We start from the raw sequence: 17814 nt of genomic DNA on the forward strand, positions 1-17814 counted from the left end.
ATTTGTGTTCAACCTGCCTGTTTTTGCAATAACCTCATGGTCCCTTCAACTCCAGAGAGTCTATTATCACATGTCTCCTATCCAGGACTACAGCTTAGGAATTAACGCAGTTTCTTCTATCTTTATTGAATTTTATTTTATATCCCTGTCATCAGTTGTCCTACAGGTTAGCCAGCACATTTTCAGCCCATAGTGTGCTAGGAGAAGTCACGACAACTTTTGGAAATCTCTTAGCTGCCAGTCTTTAACAAACTTTCTAATTTTTACATTCTTCTGCATAGTGAAATTTGGCTCAGCAGTGGTGAATTTGTGAACTCCCCTGCCCACCCTTTTTGCTCCAGCAGAATCATAATATGGGAGCGAGTTCAATCTCACCCCAACATTAAATATAAGGAACAAGAGCAGTTCTTGGAATAGGCATAGCTGAGTACTAACTATACTGAGAAAAAAATGTTAGGACAATTTTGACTGCATTTTGGACAAAGAATATTCCAGCACTATCCCATTCCAATATTATTCTGACAGAAGGAATTTGAGTGGGCTACAGTTTAATCAAAAATCCCATTAACAACCCTAAACTGAGTTTTAAACAAATTTAGTGTTGGCTGACTTTTATTTCCACCAGGCAAAGAAAAAATTGAATCAAGAAACTGTAAATACACAACACCTCTGTAAATCAACCCACTTGTTTTAGAAGCCTTGGCAGGTTGAACTTCCATAAAAAAGAGTATGTATTGTAGTTTATACCCCCTTGTAGTTGAAGTGTGCTTTAAAATCATTTGGGCTACAATAGGCCATCTTAAAACATAGCATAGCAGCTAAGGTTTTTGAGGCAAGTGGATATTACACAACTTCTTTACTCAATATTGCTCAACATTTTAATTTAAATCAACATTTAATTTAAAATATTAAGAATGTTTTAATCTACAAACTGGGTTTGATTATGCCATTTGAGGAACTATCATTTTTAGCCCAGAGTACATGCATTTAAGTACATGCTTATTTTTGTCTAGATTTTTCTAAATGTAGGAAAAAACAGCATTCTCTTAAAAAAAAAGTGTTCAAACCTGAGCTAATACTTAAAAAACTTCCACAAACCCTCAAACTGCTTTTCTTAGTACTTGTGGGTTTTGCAATTTTCTTTAGATGTCCAGCAATGCAATAGGTGTTGAGCAGTAATTTTAAAAAAGAGTGAATTTTATGAACTTCACTCAATAGTTTCCACCCTGTTAGAAGACACCATACAACATCAAACATGATACATATGTTTGACACCAGAAGGTCAAACATAGTTAACACAGTATTAATAACATGCTCCAAATGAATTTCCACTCATACTAATGAAACCCCCCAAAAATGGTTACAAATCTGAAAGGCAATCAAGTCTTTATTACCAACAAACTGGATGCTATGATTTCTTCACCAATAGAAAGAGAAAAAGAGTAGGTGGTATTCATAGGCATGAACTAGGCAGGTATATATATGCCTAGAATGCATTTCTGCACTCTTACAGTAATACAAAACAGAGGTATTCAAAAATCCCTTCAGCTCCTTGCACTTGAGCTGTTTTTCTGGTCATCACTCAACTCCTCCCTAGCTGAGTTTGATAATTCTGGCAGAACTCCTACACTTACAATACTTTGAACATGACAGGAAACTACATCATTAACAAATGAAATACCTCAGCCAGCCATGGAGGGTGGTAAAAAGAAATAAATTTTTAAATCAATTTCCAAAAAGAAGCTTTTTTTTTTTTTTTTATTGCTCCTTGTAGTAAGCAGAAAAAAAAAAGGTTATCAGGCAGGAAGACTTTAAAAGCAACACTGGTGGCATAGTGAGATCTTCTACATAAAACTCAGAAAGGAAACGAGTGGTTCAAATAGACAGTTTTCATCTCTTCTGCTCATGAACTTGAAGCCTCGTGGCATCAAGTTGAGACACAAGGCAAAAAGTCATTATGAGGACCCACAGACAACTGAGTTCCACTAACATAAGGCAATTTTCAATACTCTGATTTTCAGGCAGCACTGAAAATCAACTGGCAGCACCCTGCACCCACACAAAGTAGGACACAATCTTCAAGGGCCAAACTTTTCCAGTCTTGCTGGTAAACACTCCCCCAAAGCATTGAACTACCTGAGGCCACCTTGGTACAACTGTTGTCTTGGTAAACGCTATGCTGACAGTGGAGATGGCTGCTGTTGTTCCAGCAACATTTCAATGACCATTTCTGTATGCAGCTGTGGTACCAGTAGTCACTCTCTGCTAATAATAGCTAGTAATAATTAACTAGTAACATAAGCTAATAGCTTTTTCTCCCATGCAGTGAAGGGAAAACAATGTCCTTGGGCTTGGCCTCTCAGAAATTTCTCCCCCAAATCCATACGTAATTATGAAATATAGTAAGGTTAACAACGTCAAAAGAGATGATTGAAGCCTTCTGGTCTTTGTTTTCTGCTCTCATTCTGAAAAGAGACACCACTAACTTTTTGAATTCCTCCCAAGTCACTAGGAAAAGAAGGTGAAGAATTCCTCTTTTTCCACCAGGTTCTACAGCAGAAATCAATGATGACTATGGGTACCACTGTCAAAATAACAGGTAAGAAAAGCCCACTACAAGATCTATTCGTGTTTGTTTTTTAAATTATAATTGTTCTTTAACTGCCAATTCTCAAAATTGAGCTGAGCTCTTAAGACAAACTAGATGTTCTGCTGTAAAGAAAATTGCATCCAACAAGGTTTAACCACTTTGAATAAAGTTTTGTATTATACGCAGTAGGAAGAGGCTGTAATTATTTGAAAGCCCATGTGCTTCAGGCAGAAAATACCATTCCTGAACTTGCAAGTTTGTCACACTGAATTGGTGAAAATTGCTGAAAATTTTTTCTGCTGTGAAACTGGAACAACTGCTACATTTCAGCTAACTATACAGAACTGAGCAAAAGTAGTAGTTATAAGGGTAAAGTAGTGAACAGCTTTTACTCATCATCAGTCCTTTAATGGAGAATGTTAACGGAGAATAGCTGTGGCTGCATGGCACCTACATTAAGAACTGGTTAGCTGGAAGGAAAGGTTAAAGGCGAAGTCCTCAAGTGGCACATTTTAAAGTTCTTTAAGGTGGCTTCTTCAACTTTCAACTTACATTAAGGCCAGTGCTTGCTTTTAATTAAAGTTCTATTTGATATACACAAGGTTAAGAGGGAATTGCCAGGGTTTTTTTGTATGTTTTGTCCTGTCATAATCCTTTCTCTTCTCTGCAGAGAATTCTGCAAAACCTCAGCCATAAACAGAGCACAAAATCTAATATTACTGTATCATAGCATTGTCTTTGCCTGCGGGAATTTTCATAAAATTGCAGTAAGGAAACAGCAGCCTACAGTGATATTTCTGCACATCTTGTAAGACATTCTTCTTTTATTTAACAAATTATTGAAACAGGGCATGATTGTTTTTCTTAACAATTTAAATAGCACCTAAGATGACTTCCACAGTGCCAATACCAGTACCTTCTCCCTCCCCCCATTATTCTGCCAGAAGCTAAAACCCCAGATTCTATTTCTTCTTTTGGGATAGATGTTTCAGCTTGGAAAAGAAGAATTACAGAAATCAGGACAGGATTTGCTATGTTGCTAGCAGTCTTAGGTGACAAAAAGCACTGTTTTCTACTAAGCAAGTTCAGGACTTTTCATAAGCATCACTAGTTGAGTTTAATTAGAGAAATAGTAATAGATAACTTATAAAAAATGAAAATTATTTAACGAGAAAATGAAACAGGTTTTCCTTAAGTAAATTGTTATTCCTTGGACAGGAAACAATGCAACAAAAATTCCCAAATCTGAGGATTCTAAGAATCAGGGCTTTCCGAGAAGAAACACATTTTTCAAGAAATATTTTGAAATATGAGTTTGGATTTGTTAGTATGCTTTGACTGGATGCTATTACCAGAATATAAAGGAATAATTTACATACAATATACTCTGAAATCAATTCAGTATGGAATGTACATTATTTCAGACAGTACTTCCACCTTTAGTTACATTCTTTCACAAGGGATGACACCACCATTAAAAATCCCAGACAAGTCTCGGCTTTGTCTCCAGTTAATGCTATTTGTTAAACAAAATATTTTCCAGTGGTTTCTATTCAGTCTGCATTTCTTCAGTCAGCTCGCACCTCTGTATCACAGCTAACCTTTTGCACCTTTGCCACCTATCTTGACTTTACCAGCCTACCCACTGACTGCTCACAAGTACTGCATTATCACATGAAAAAAAAATGTTGAACAGCCATTTTGGGGATGGGAGTGGCTCCTTAAAAATTATGTAAGCAAACATGCATCTCATGATGTTTTGATCTAAATCACTGTATAGGAAACCATCATACTGCATTTTAATTTCATTATATCACATGCCTTTTGTATTTACTTTTACACTCCTAAGTTTTTAATCACACAGCTGTACACTTTGTGAGAACTTAAACCATGCAATTCATTGGTTATCCAATAAATTAATCGGAAGTTCCTCATTCTTGGTTCATTTTGAGGTCATATTGAGATTTTTCAAGTACAGCAATATATCAGCTGTACCCTGATGTGCAAGAATGTTCAAATAAAGCATCCATATAGAACAATACAGAGAAAGGTTTCTCTTTCCTTATGCCTCATGCTGTAAGCTCGCACTCCTCTCATTCACTACTGGACATGTCTAGTGGCTGTTTGGGATGCCTTTATGAGAGTCAAAGACATGGGTTTATATACCTTTCAGGCGGAACAGGGATAAGAGTAAGCCTCCCACATTCTGAGTGTTCCCAGCCCTGCAAACACATATTTCTTTCATGAAGAATCTGGGCATGTAACTTTGCAGCTTCTTTTTGGGCTGTACATCAAACTAGTTCATTTTAAGTCCACTATTGGCTCAAGCAATCAACTTGCTCTTGAAACACACAGGATTTTTTTGGGGCCATAGCAGGTTGGTTAGCATTATTCTCAATATTCAAAAACATCACCAGATCTAATAGAGTAGTGAAAAATCTTTTGCTCATCAACTAACATTTCACAATGAGAAAGACTGTGTTATCCACCCCCACCCTGCAGTCTTGCAGAGGAAAATGTCAAGGACAGGCACCTCATTTATTTGCTTCCACTAACTTGGACATTAAGTTCATTTTTACATTACAAATTGAATCATGCTTATCTAATACAGTGGAGAGAATTGCTTCAACAAAGAAAAGGAAAGGAAACATGATGGCAATCCCAGTAGTGCAACCTTTAAAATTTGTTTGTACTTGGTTATGAGAAGTGGTAGGTTTACTGATGGTAGAGAGCTTATTTCTCTCAAAACCATAGTCCAGCTACACAAAACAGAAGTCAAGCAGCCTCCTGAACACATCTTTCTCAAGTATTTTAGAAGGAAAACACATTTTCTTGAGGATTGCTTTCTCCAAAAGTTTCTTTAAAAAGCTGAGGTTTAAATATGCATTTGAAATATCATAATGATGCTTTCAAAACACAAGCTAAATAACTACACCCTTGGTTTATTGCAAACCAGTTTGAATCCCTAATAAGTGGTTACTGCTTCAACCAGGGCCCTCCATTTGGTACTAACAGCAGCTTCTGTTGATGCATGACTAAATTTTGCATATAATGTATCTACTTCATAAAGAAACCCTATTTTAACTCACTGGGATGCCTTCTTTTAAAAATTAAAAACAACAAAATTATCTTTTTGCCAGTATTAATGAAAACCATTAAGTGCATAGGTACTAAAAGTGACTGGAGAAGTTTAGTACTGTTGTAAGATGAAAAGCCATCAACTCTTTTCAGACAAAAAAAAACCTTTCAGATTTTCCCCATACTTGGAAAAAGTGAAGTTTAAACTGCATTGCAGAAGAGCAGTTAGTAAAAAACATATCAGGTACAGGCATCTCCACATGACTCTTATTGCTCGTTTTCTCTGTAAGTATGAATCTGCTCAGCTGTAAAGCTGTCAATTTACAGTTAATCCAAAGCTGATCAAAAACCCAGAGACGTATAAATACAAAGTACTGAGTCACAAAGTAATGATTTACAGAATTCTTTCTCCCATTTTTTCTGCTTATGTTGTCTTTATTGTGGATTCTCCCATTTCACTAGAGGCTTTCAATACTTAAGAATTGCCTTATTAACATTTATAAGTAATAACCATAGTATCAGTAATAAAAATCAATACATAGAACAAGTGACTCACTAGCTTGGTGATGATGCTCTTTTTCACTTTGGAGTGGGCTGAATTCATAAGTAGATATTTTGTTTTTCAGTAGTGAAGTCAGAACATTGTCTACCTTCTCTACAGAAGAAAATTTCAATGCCTGCTTAAAAGAAAAAAAAAAACAGAAAAAAATTAGAGCATTTGTTGCGTATGTATTTTTAACTTTATCCTCAGAGTGCTGGTGAATCAAATTACTCAAAACAGTATTATGGCAAACTCTCTTTCAGTAAGAGCAGCACAGGTTATGAAAACTATAGAAGAGGTATTTTAATACAAAAGAATAATGACAACATGATCCAACATGCATTATAATACATGAAATTCAGCAATGAGTTAAAAAACTTCTGGATGAAGTGTAAGGACAGGAAGATCTAAGTTTTACTACAGCAGTAATACAGGGTGAGTTTAAAGATTACAGTAGCTCTCTGTTACCCAAAGCTTTTACATTAAAATTGTGGGCTTGTCTAGGTAGGAAACAGCTTTCAGTTTCGTCAGCCAAGACAGAACAAGAAGCTGATATCAATCAGATAGATCAGCTTCCTACTAAACACACAGTCTTTAGACAAGGGAAATCTACATTGACTGCCAGGAGATTTTTGAGTGCCTCTTTCTGGTCAAGATCTATGCTGAACAACTTTCAAGGTAGACATAATTAAATATTTCTTTGCCTGGCCTGACAAGAGAAGACTGACTACAGAGATTTGAAGAGTAAGGATATTTTACACCAAGTACTACAGCTCTAGTCCAGTCTTTGCTGCACTGGGCACCAAAAGGAGCTCAGACACAGCAGAGAAGCGGTCAGGGAGAACGGTTTTACTCTGCTCAGGGTCAGCAGCCCTGTGTTGAAGTTTGCCTTCCCACAACTGGACTGTTGCTAGTCAAGATGATTCTGGGATGACTAAACTGGAACATCTTCAGACATGCTTAGCATATGAATTTAAGAAGAGAGTCTGTGACTGACATGCTGAGGAGAAAATGTCAGGGGGGTGTACTGATGAAACACGAAGTTTAATTCCCAAGACTGTTAAAAGAGAATAAGAAAAGTAAGTATAATGTGATCAGAAAATGTTCAACGCAGAGGCAAGATATAATTTTCATCCAACTCCAACCAAAAATTAGAAGAGATATTTATTTACCAGATAGGAATCTAACAATATGATTGTTTATTTTTCCCATAATTAACACTGACCCTTCCAATATTAAGCTATGTAAAAACCACTGCATTTCCTTTCACTCTCTTTCTGTGCTGCCACACTATATTATCAGCATTTTTATTCAATAATTATGAACACATATAATAATCTTTAATAAGTGATATGCATAAAGAAAAGACTCCAACTAGGAAAAAAGATCTTTGAGGCTTATTCTACAATAAAAATCTAACCTGAGTACAAGACTTACTGTGTGAATTCAGAAAGCATATACAAAACCTCCCAAAATATCTATAAAACCCTCAAACTAGTAACACGAATGACAGCACTACGTTTTCAAGTTATTAAGAGGAATAATATAAAACCTCAGTTAAGAAACAGTACTATTCAGTCTCATTCCAAGTGGGTCCTTTTAGATAGGTTATCTTTACCCTAAAAGAGCTCAAACTAGAATAGGACAAGAACACAGGAGCTAGCTCAGATGAGTGCATATGGCAGATCCTGAGTCATGAAGAAAGAGGCTCAAAACCATTGGTACTCACTGAAGCAACTGTGTAGTGGATATCCCACTAAGCAGAGAGTAAGAATTTAAGTGGGCTTCTAGACAAACTAAGTTTGAAGTAATATTTTTCTTCTGTTTTTACAAATGGCAGGGACACTCCCTAGACATTGTGCTCCCTATCTAACCCTCTCCGTTCAAAAGAAAATGAACAAACAAAATCCTCCCCAACAATACCTGCCTCTTATGTTCTGCCCTGAAATTCCAGAGGAGAAATTTCAGACAGAATCCATTTCAGACTGTACTGTATATCCAAGATAAATAAACATTACATAGTCTCTTTTCAGCAAGCATTTTGGGACATCTTGCCTACAAATCTCCTCTACTTTTTAATACGAGCAGGACCAAAACCCGTCCCCATCCCATTTATTCAGTAAGAAACCCATGGAAGAAGTGCATTAAGAATGCCTAGCTTACTTCATGCTCAGACAACCAAATTTACATGGAGTACAACTGTGTTTCACAACCTAAGATGGAACAAGTTCTTGAACAGAGAAAAGCTTCAGGAATTTGTAATGAATTTTCTCATATTACAACAGGCCTTCCCACCAAGGAGCAGCCTATCCATTTCTATGAATTATGAGTCAAGAACAAGGCACTTCTCATACGAAGTTATCAGTGCAATTTGCTTCAAGTTTTCCACCTCAGCTTTTTTTCTTCTTACTCTTGGGATGTAAAATCTGAAGGCTTAAGCAACAATTTAACAAGCTATGCTGTTAACTAAATCATAATGGAGAGCTTTGTTGTGATACTCTACAGCAAAGATATAAAAGAAAAAAAGATTAGTTAATTAAAAAAAAAGCAGCTATATCTTTTATCTCACATACAGGAGGGCTTGTTCTAGCACTTATGTGAAGATAACAGCTAAAACAACAGCAAAACAGAACTAGTAACACAGTCACTCTGCACTATCCAACTCTATATCATAAAGGGCACCTCCCCAAGAAATAAATCGGTTTAGAGACTTTTCCTTTACTGCCCATTTCTGCCCCAGAGCACTCACAGACTCAAAGTCTGCTGTGTTTATGTGTTTTAACATACCTTACACAGATCTCTATAGGCCTAAGACATCTCACCAACGTCACAAACCTGAAGTTCCTGAGGAAGTTTCACCAAAGCCAACAGAAGCAGAACTGTATTTAAAGCTGAACATAAAATTAGGCACCCTGTAATACAACTCTGAGCCACTCCGGAGTTTGAGAAAGCCCACCTTTTATCCAAAAAAAGATTTACAACACTAGAGAAAATAGGAAATGGCACTAGTTTCCTCTGATGTCCTTGCAGCCCCTCAGAACTAAGCTAGTGAGTTTCTAGACAATTCTTCCCATACTCTCTGAAGCACAGCCAACTTTTGTCTGCTCCAGCACTGGAAATCCTTCCAGAAACCTTACTGCTTGTCCTAGTACCACTTCCCCAACTGTAGGCACTATCTCAATTCCCTCACCCCTTTCCAGAGCAACAGGACACAGCTGTGAACAGGAAAGCCCCAAGTGCTGACCATCACACCTGGGCTTCCAAAAACATCCTTGAAAAAGGAGACCACCAAGAACATATTTTGCTGTTTTTGTCAACGAGATTACCTACATTCTTTAATAACTGCTAACCAAGCCCTGAAAATGTGTGCCACTAAAACACAGCATCCAGAGCTAGAATATTAACATATTACACGCTGGCTTTAGCAGTACTAACAAGATTACATTTACATAAAGATGAACTTCTCAATTAGTTCTTACATTTCAGACACTACTTTATATGGACTTTGGTATCAGGATTGCTTCTGCCAAAGAGAATGGTTTAAAAATGGTTCAAAATCAGTCAGGCATTTCTGACAATTTTAGCCAGTGATAGAATAAGGACAGCTTTCATGCCTAGAGGGAAAGAAAGAAGCATTTTAAAATAACAGCTGTTGATGTGGCTGAGAAGGTTGAAATATTAAATACAGTTTCAAACGAAGTATCTCTGGGGATCAGGTAGAGACGCATACAAAATACCACCGCAAAAGTCATATAGCTATTTTACAAGTTTTCGTAGAGAAGGCTGCAGTTTATTTTCATTCTTTTTTTCCAATATCTACTGTAACTGGAATCCTGTTTAATGACTATAATAAAAACATCATTTAAGATACCAAGTATCTCAGAATCATAGGAGTATTATTCAACCAAAGTTTGTCAGAAAGACTTTCTCAATCTTTCTAAATATTCTAAGTCACTCAAGCTAACATGAACTTACCAACTTCAGTAATGATATGACCTTAGCTTCGAAATTTTTTTTTTTTTTTTGAAACCTAATAAATCTATGCCAGGAAACCCCAACACTAAATAATTGAATCAATATTTCCATTTGGTAGAAACTCTGAGAGAAAAATCAATACAGCATATAAATCCAGCAGAATGCTGAAACGATTAGCTGATGTAAAGTAAAACATGAAATATGAAAAAGTTTAATTATGAATTATAAAAACCTTAAAATCAGTCTATACATTAGGTTACTATAATAACATAAACTCCCTAAGGGAGTTTCTTGAATGCAGAATTATGTGAAAGTGAGAGAACCAAAAATCATGACCTTTAGCCAACTTTCACCCTCCTATAGTCTCACAGCTAATCCATTCAGCATTATGATTTTGTTGTTATGATCCCAGCTCTTCCTACTTTAACATTTCAGTATTTTTTCTTACAAAACTCATGCAAAGAAACTTATTTAATTTTATGTTCAATTACATTTAAAATATTTATTTGGTTGTTTAAAATGTCTTGCTTATGTTGCTAAATGTTTTTTCAATTCAGAAAAATTTGGAACAGAAAATTACAATCTATCAGATGTAGCAAAGAATTTTATCCAAAACCATGATCTGTCAAATCTTAAACCTTAGCTAATACCAATCTTTAATTGCTCTCAGAAAACCAGATCCATAAATGCAGTGGTACCATATTTTGATAGCCTCCCACTGAGATCCATGAAGTCATCTGTCCATCACTAAAAGGAATGGATAGCTGTAATCCTGTTTGTGGGGTTTTGTCTATCTCTTTGGCTTTATTGGGGGACAAAGTGGAGCATCTCAAAGGAGCTGGAAAGGTTGGCAAGACAATACAGAATACAATGAAAGCATTTTACCAAAGCACTGTGTCTGTGGTATAAACTAAGGCAGCCGTTTGCTTTCATCACAGAATTTTAATAAGGAGATACTTCTCAGATTGCAAGTATTTGTGAAAATCTAGAACTTTCCCTTGAATCACAGATTGATATTGCTTTGATCAATAATTGCTGTAAGCTTTTCTATTTTATATCAGTTTTGTTTTCCATTGTGTTTGATTGTTACTTTGCATAGATAAATGACTGTTGCCCCAGGATACTTTTGCAAACAAGTTGATAGTCTCAAAGGTTTTAATTATCCTGGTTAAATAGAAGTTACTACTACTGCTGTTACTTGATGGGAATTTTAATTAGTATCAAGACTGTTTTGTTTTTCCTTTTGTGAACATATTTTACAGATTAAGTTAAATTACATTCTGTAAATTGCATCTTTATGATGTAGCTTGTTGACATTAAATCAGGAGCCCATTTAAAAAGTTTGCAGAAAAATTTTAGCTACCTAGGTAGTGTACCTCACTATGAGGCCCAGCAGGTACCATTAAATGAGACAAAACTTCCAACACATCGGTATACTTACAGAGGAATTACTATTAGTATACTTTGCCACAGAGTAGCCATGACATTGTGTGGACTGTTGAGTTTATCCAATTAAAAACCTTTTTTTGACATTAGTTTTCCAGTTACCAAAACAATAAAAATAATAGTACATAGCACTGTCACCTCCTTGAAATCCTTGCTTATTATTCAGAGTAAAGGTGAGGAAATGTTAAACATACTTCATAGTCATAAAACTATAGCTGTACTTCCTGGCATGCACTACTGCTTTGCACAGAATTATTTTTGCACTTGAATATGACTTGAATTGCATGTGCTTTAATAAATATTAGTCATGCTGGTTACATGAAGGGTCAAACTCCTGAATAACACAAATAACTCTCGAGTGGAAATATCTTGCGTGTTGTAGATATCTAGTTTACCATGTTAATGATAAATTTTTTAATCGTTATGGCATGCTTCTTATGTATAGAGGTTTAAATGAAACCTGTTAGAAGTTTACTTAGATATACTTCAAAATACAAACTAAAAAATGATGGATACCATAAAGAATTTAAAATGACATTTTTTCTTGAATTGCACTATTTTTCTTGTACAAAAGCCTGTTTTTTCTAGAACAGAAGTAACTTGTACTTGGAAGGAATCTCAGCCTTAATAGAACACTAATAATGCAATACATCATATTTTATTAATCCTTTTGTTATGAGTGCAATGCCTTAGGTGGTGGATAAGATATATTTGTCACAGGAAAATGAGATTGTCTGCACTGGAAACACAATCTATTATTTTTGTTCTGGCTTTGCAATTACAATATTGACATCATGCAAGGTCTGCTTGGGCTAGCCACCATTCAACAAATGATACTTGAGATTCCGTCCCGTCTTAATATATGCTTTTTTCCCTGATATTTCTTATGTGACACTGGGAAAGAACAGGTTGCAGAGCACTGCAGTCTGCTGTGCTGATCTGAAACACAGCTCAAAACCTGATCTTTTCTACATACACGCAAAAAATCTGCATGGCAACCAGCAAATCACACGAATGATAACTCAGCAGCTGTAAATGGACTCTACATGAACAGCAACATATCGCTTCCCATTCAAGCTATGCCAGAAAAATTTGGTTTGATGGTGAATGAATAATAACCCTCCAAATACAACATGGTTTAAGATTGCTTGCGTCTGTTGGTTTCAGAACCTACAAAAAAGAACACTTTAAATGGAGAGGGACTTCACTAATATTTGTTCTTATTTTCAACCTTTGGAGTGCAGCATGTTGCTCACTGGGCATATACAGCACAAAGGATGTGTATCTCTAAACAAAACAAGAAAACAGAAAATTTGTTTTCTCTTGCCTGACTTGCTTACAACTAGACATCTCAGAGGCAGACCTCTTAATCCTGAGTCTACTACTGAGCCATTGCAATTTACTGTGCAATCAAAAGATTGCATACTATCTCTTAGTTCATTCAGGCACTTACATTCTATTTTTCTTTAATTAAAATTTGAGAAGTCAACTTACCTGACAAGTGAAAGCTATTGGATCAGCCACTTTCTTTAAAATGGGTTCAATTTCCTCTAGTGCAGTATAGTATTCAATCTGTGCTGTCGTCTTAATGACTCCCCCACAGTAGACATTTACATATACAGGGCCAGCAGGAAAATCTTATAAAACACAAATCAGAACACCAGCTGAAAATATTTTACAGTCCCAGACCAGACATCTCGGGGAATGAGTAAAAGAAGAGAGAATATCACAGAAAAAACATAGAGTTGATGAACTGACTGGATTTGCAATTCACAAATTATTCAGTGCAGCCATTTTTTTTATTCTGGTCTTTCAGTCTAATATCACAAAACTGACAAAAGAAAATACATATCTTTAAATCCGTATGAAGCAAAGCTATTGTATTGCTTCACGTTAGAAAGGAGATGAAAACAGAATGCTTAACGTTTCCAACTGCCCTTTGATAGATTGATGACCTATAATCAGCTCCCTTATGCCTACATGCTCAGGAAAAGTTCATTTATTACAAACAGTGGAATTGCTATTCATTTTATGAAACATTTTTCTTAACTGCAGTCAAGGTTCTCAAAATTGTATTTGAGCTAGGCTGCAGAAATTGCAGTATAATTAATCCATTCCAGTTGTTTACCTTGTAAAAGCCAAGGAGAGAGGCACTTGTAGTCTGTCACTTAAGTATGACTCGCTCTGTGTGTGCAGCACAAGACTACTTTATGAGCACATTTCCCAGTCCATTAGTGTTTGTTGTGCCAGGCATTCTGCTGGACCATACTAGTACAGTCCTCTTAAAATACTAACTCTGCCCACAAAATAGCGAAAAAAGGGGCAATTCTGAAGATGGAGAAGAGGAATAAGGCCAGAGAAACTAGTCTCATAGTACATCACATTAAATCACTTAAATGGAAACTGCCCAGATGTGGGGTTTAAAAAAAAAACAACAAAACACAGCATTTCTCCTATAACATCAGATCAGATGGACCTAAAACAGGATACTTCCAAATTTCTACTTTTCCAGATTTTAAAACAGAATAAACATCAAACACAAATGATATAAGAAACATAATTAATCTTGTCTACAGCTCTCTGCCAATTTTTTCATATTTCATTTACTTTTCACATTTTATTTCTTCACCTACTACAGAAACCTTTTTGTGAACAGTGCTCTCACAAAAAAAAAAAAAAAAAAATTGGAAGCAACTTTTAAGATCCATGCATGAAGAGTGCAGCTTTTGTTCTCTGAAATCAAGTTACATCTGGAAGTTCCCTGTTTTTTCCATACCTTCCAGTCAGGTTTCTAAAAACAAACTCTCTGCACCAGCAAAATGATTAAGAACTCAGCCCATCCGTGGCCATTGTCTCAGGACAGTGTTCAGGATGAAAATCACAGAATCAATTATGTTGGAAAGAACCTCCAAGATCATTGAATTCAACTTCTGACCAACCACCAACCATTCAACAAGACCATGGCACATGTGCCACATGCAGTCATTTCTCAAACACCACCAGGGATGTCACTCTTCCACCTCCCTGGGCAGCCTGTTTCAAGTGTTTAACAAGCGTTTCTGTGAAGAAATTCCTTCTGATGTCCAACCTGAAACTCTTCTGGCACAGCTTGAGGCCATGTCCTTTTGCCCTGTTACTGGTTTCCTGGGAGAAGAGATCAAATCCCACCCGGCACAGCCTCCATTCAGGTAGGCTGTAGAAAGTGATCAGCCTTTTCTCCAGGCTGAGCAACACCAGCTCCTTCAGCCACTGCTCATGTGAGTTACACTCTAGACCCTTCCCCAGATCCGTTCTCCTTCTCTGGACACAATCCAGCATTTCGGTGTCTTTCTTAAAGCGTGGAGCCCAAAACTGGACACAGCACTCGACTGGTGCAGTCTCACCAGTGCCGAGTCACAGAAATCATCAGGTCACAGAAATAACAAAACGTAGCTCCAAGAAGCCACAGTGGAAAATTGTAGCCTATGTGTAGGTATTTCCTCCTATCTAAGGTTATATTGCAACCATTTTATAATAAAATTATTGAAATCATATTATAATAAAATATAAGTTCCTCTGGGAATTCACAGCATGCAGCCCAATAGAAAACTATACTCTGAAAGCATAGGTGAGAAATGTTTTAATTCTTAACTCACATCAAGAATGGGGATAGGAGTACCCCTTCAATCTGCACAGATCTTCTAAGAGAAACTGTTAAAAAGTTACCAACTAGTTAGGGATGGAGCAATAGAAAAAATCATTAGGAACTAGCAAAGATGAGTGATAGAAATGGCATGAATATGAACAGAGAAAAGAAAGTACTTCCTGCGTCAGTAAGAATTATGGAGAGGAGAATAACCAGATTGACTGCATTAAACATAAAATGAGACATTTAGTAACAGAGTAATAAGAAAAGAATATTAGGTTTGCATTTTATAGCAGCCATTTTGAAGAATGTTTTTCTGTACTAATCAATGACATTTTAAGACTGCCACCTGCCATTTAACCACAGAAAACCAATTTGATAGAACCTAGGTTCCCAAAAATCACAAGGCCTTGCTTCTCTGCATTATTGAAAGTTATGTGTGCAAAACTCATGTACAGGAAACACCCACAAAATAGCAGAAAGGGAAACTACTTATCAGAAAAAGTGAAGGGAGTTGAAACCTTTTAGTTTTTCTTAAAGGTAAAGAATATTTTTCTTACCTAGGGCTTTCACATATTTGACCTTCTTGTTCCAAGAGGCTGTCTGTGTCTTAATTTGTTGATTATCTGTTATGAATTCAATTTCTAGAGTTTCTTCATCTATTTCCTCTTTCAACAGAATGAATATTTCACCAGGGTTCTATAAAATTAAAATGTGTTCTCATTAGTCCTTCAGAAAATTATATTGGAAGTGTCACAATATTGAAAGTGTATTGAAAGAACTTTCTTTTACCAACAGCTTCATGGAAAAAAAAATTATACTACCAAAATATGATAGTATCTCACTGCTTCCTTTAATATTTTACTTACATTAAAGACACAAGTAATGTAGGATTTTAAATTCAGTTTACATAGGAATATTTTAAAAAGTATTTTAAATGCATATGTAGGTCAATTGTTACATTTTCTAAGACTTCTCTACTTTATTGTCTAGGAAAATGACATCCATCCTAATAAGAATAACCTAAAATACTTTACACTCAACCTCTTACAGTAAGGTGACAGTAGACAGAAGCAGCAGCTGATGTGAGACAATAGACCTCTATTACCTCCTGAACCAGAGGCAAAGTCACTCCCTTAGAACTGTACTGATCTCAACAATGAAATGATGTGTGTAAGTCATCTTTAAAAGACAGACAGCAAACAAAATATGTGACATTCTGGGTACATTGCAACCTCCATACTTGACTGTGGCCACTCACATAAAGGAAAGCTGTGCTGGATTTTGTACTTCCTCTGTTTATGCTGTCACATGTTTCTCACAGCCACTCTGATTAAAAGCATATATGAACATTTATGTCCACTGCATATGCATGCAGATAGGTACATATAAGTATTTCAGATTTAATTTAAACTCATACTAGGTCTGTGGTCACACAAGCCCTGTGTAATTCATGGTATGGGGACATATGCATGTACACATACACCCATCCTGGATTCTTGTCAAGACAAATTGCATATCTCTCAAGAAGTGCCTGATTACTTGCTCCCTCTGAAGCATAAGCCCATACGACAGTAATAGTCCAACTCAAGCTGCTAAATAACCCTAACAGAGCTGTCTGCAAACTACTTTACTTGCAAATCTTTTGACTGCAGTCTGGATGCAACACAAAGGCAAAATAAATTCCACTGCTATCTCGATGCACTCTTTTTGGTCCCTTGACAATCTTGGAAATAAACAGCAGATATAGTATGAATGAGATTGCAGCAGGAGGAAGAAAAAAACAATAACTGTTATCCCAAAGATTTTAGCATCAAGAAGTCTTACCTCACATGATATTCTTTTTGGAAGCACCAATATTGTCTGCTCATTACTTTCTAATCTTTCAGAAAGTACCTCTGTTTTAAAAGCGAGGTCTGTTTCTTCTGATGCTCCCCTGACATCTGACAAGTTAACATCAGAGATAGTCTGGTGATCTGAAATAAATAATGTGAAATGACAATATTGTTAATAATCCTAATCCAACAAAATATGGCAATGATGTGGTTTCCAATGTATTACTCATATGGCACTTGGAGTCACATTAACAACAGCACGGGAAAGCCTGGCAAAATTCCCTTAATGTAAATGTGATGACATGTCCTCCTTTGATAAAGAGCTTGCCTCTGAATTTTTGATTCTTCAGCCTTGATTTACATTAACAGGCTCTGCACATATGCTTTGTCTTCCTAAAACAAAAAGGGACATAGCCTTTAGACTGAAATAGTTGTGAACAGCAAAGTCAGGGAGATCAGCCGATTCTGTCATCTCAGAATTCTCATACACTAGGATAAACCAGGATTTTTATCATTCCTTTCTTTATATGTAAACGAGCACGTGCTGTATGTTTACAACATCAACCCACCTGTCTACAGGAAGGGTTTACATGAGGGCAGTGATATTTGTAACACAGTACTATGACAGTAAACACAGATTTCTTTGACACATGGTCTTTGCCTGCCTCAATGGACAAAAGGATGGATGGAAGGATAATTTTTTTAAATAGGATAATCTGTGTTT

General features: G+C 36.2%; 1 protein-coding gene across 1 annotated transcript in view; it reads right to left on the minus strand.

Moving 5' to 3' along the window:
- BANK1 (B cell scaffold protein with ankyrin repeats 1) overlaps positions 1-17814 on the minus strand; it is a 137264-nt gene that overhangs the window by 82004 nt on the left and 37446 nt on the right. Inside the window, exons 4-7 of the mRNA XM_066186307.1 lie at positions 17083-17231; positions 15816-15954; positions 13125-13267; positions 6225-6345 (exon numbers count right to left, since the gene is read on the minus strand). Coding sequence (XP_066042404.1) covers positions 6225-6345; positions 13125-13267; positions 15816-15954; positions 17083-17231 — 552 coding nt within the window. The remainder of the gene's footprint in view (positions 1-6224; positions 6346-13124; positions 13268-15815; positions 15955-17082; positions 17232-17814) is intronic.

This window comes from Chamaea fasciata, unplaced genomic scaffold (assembly GCF_029207755.1).
Source record: "Chamaea fasciata isolate MVZ Bird 193981 ecotype frontalis unplaced genomic scaffold, bChaFas1.0.hap1 SCAF_6, whole genome shotgun sequence".
Taxonomy (NCBI): domain Eukaryota; kingdom Metazoa; phylum Chordata; class Aves; order Passeriformes; family Sylviidae; genus Chamaea; species Chamaea fasciata.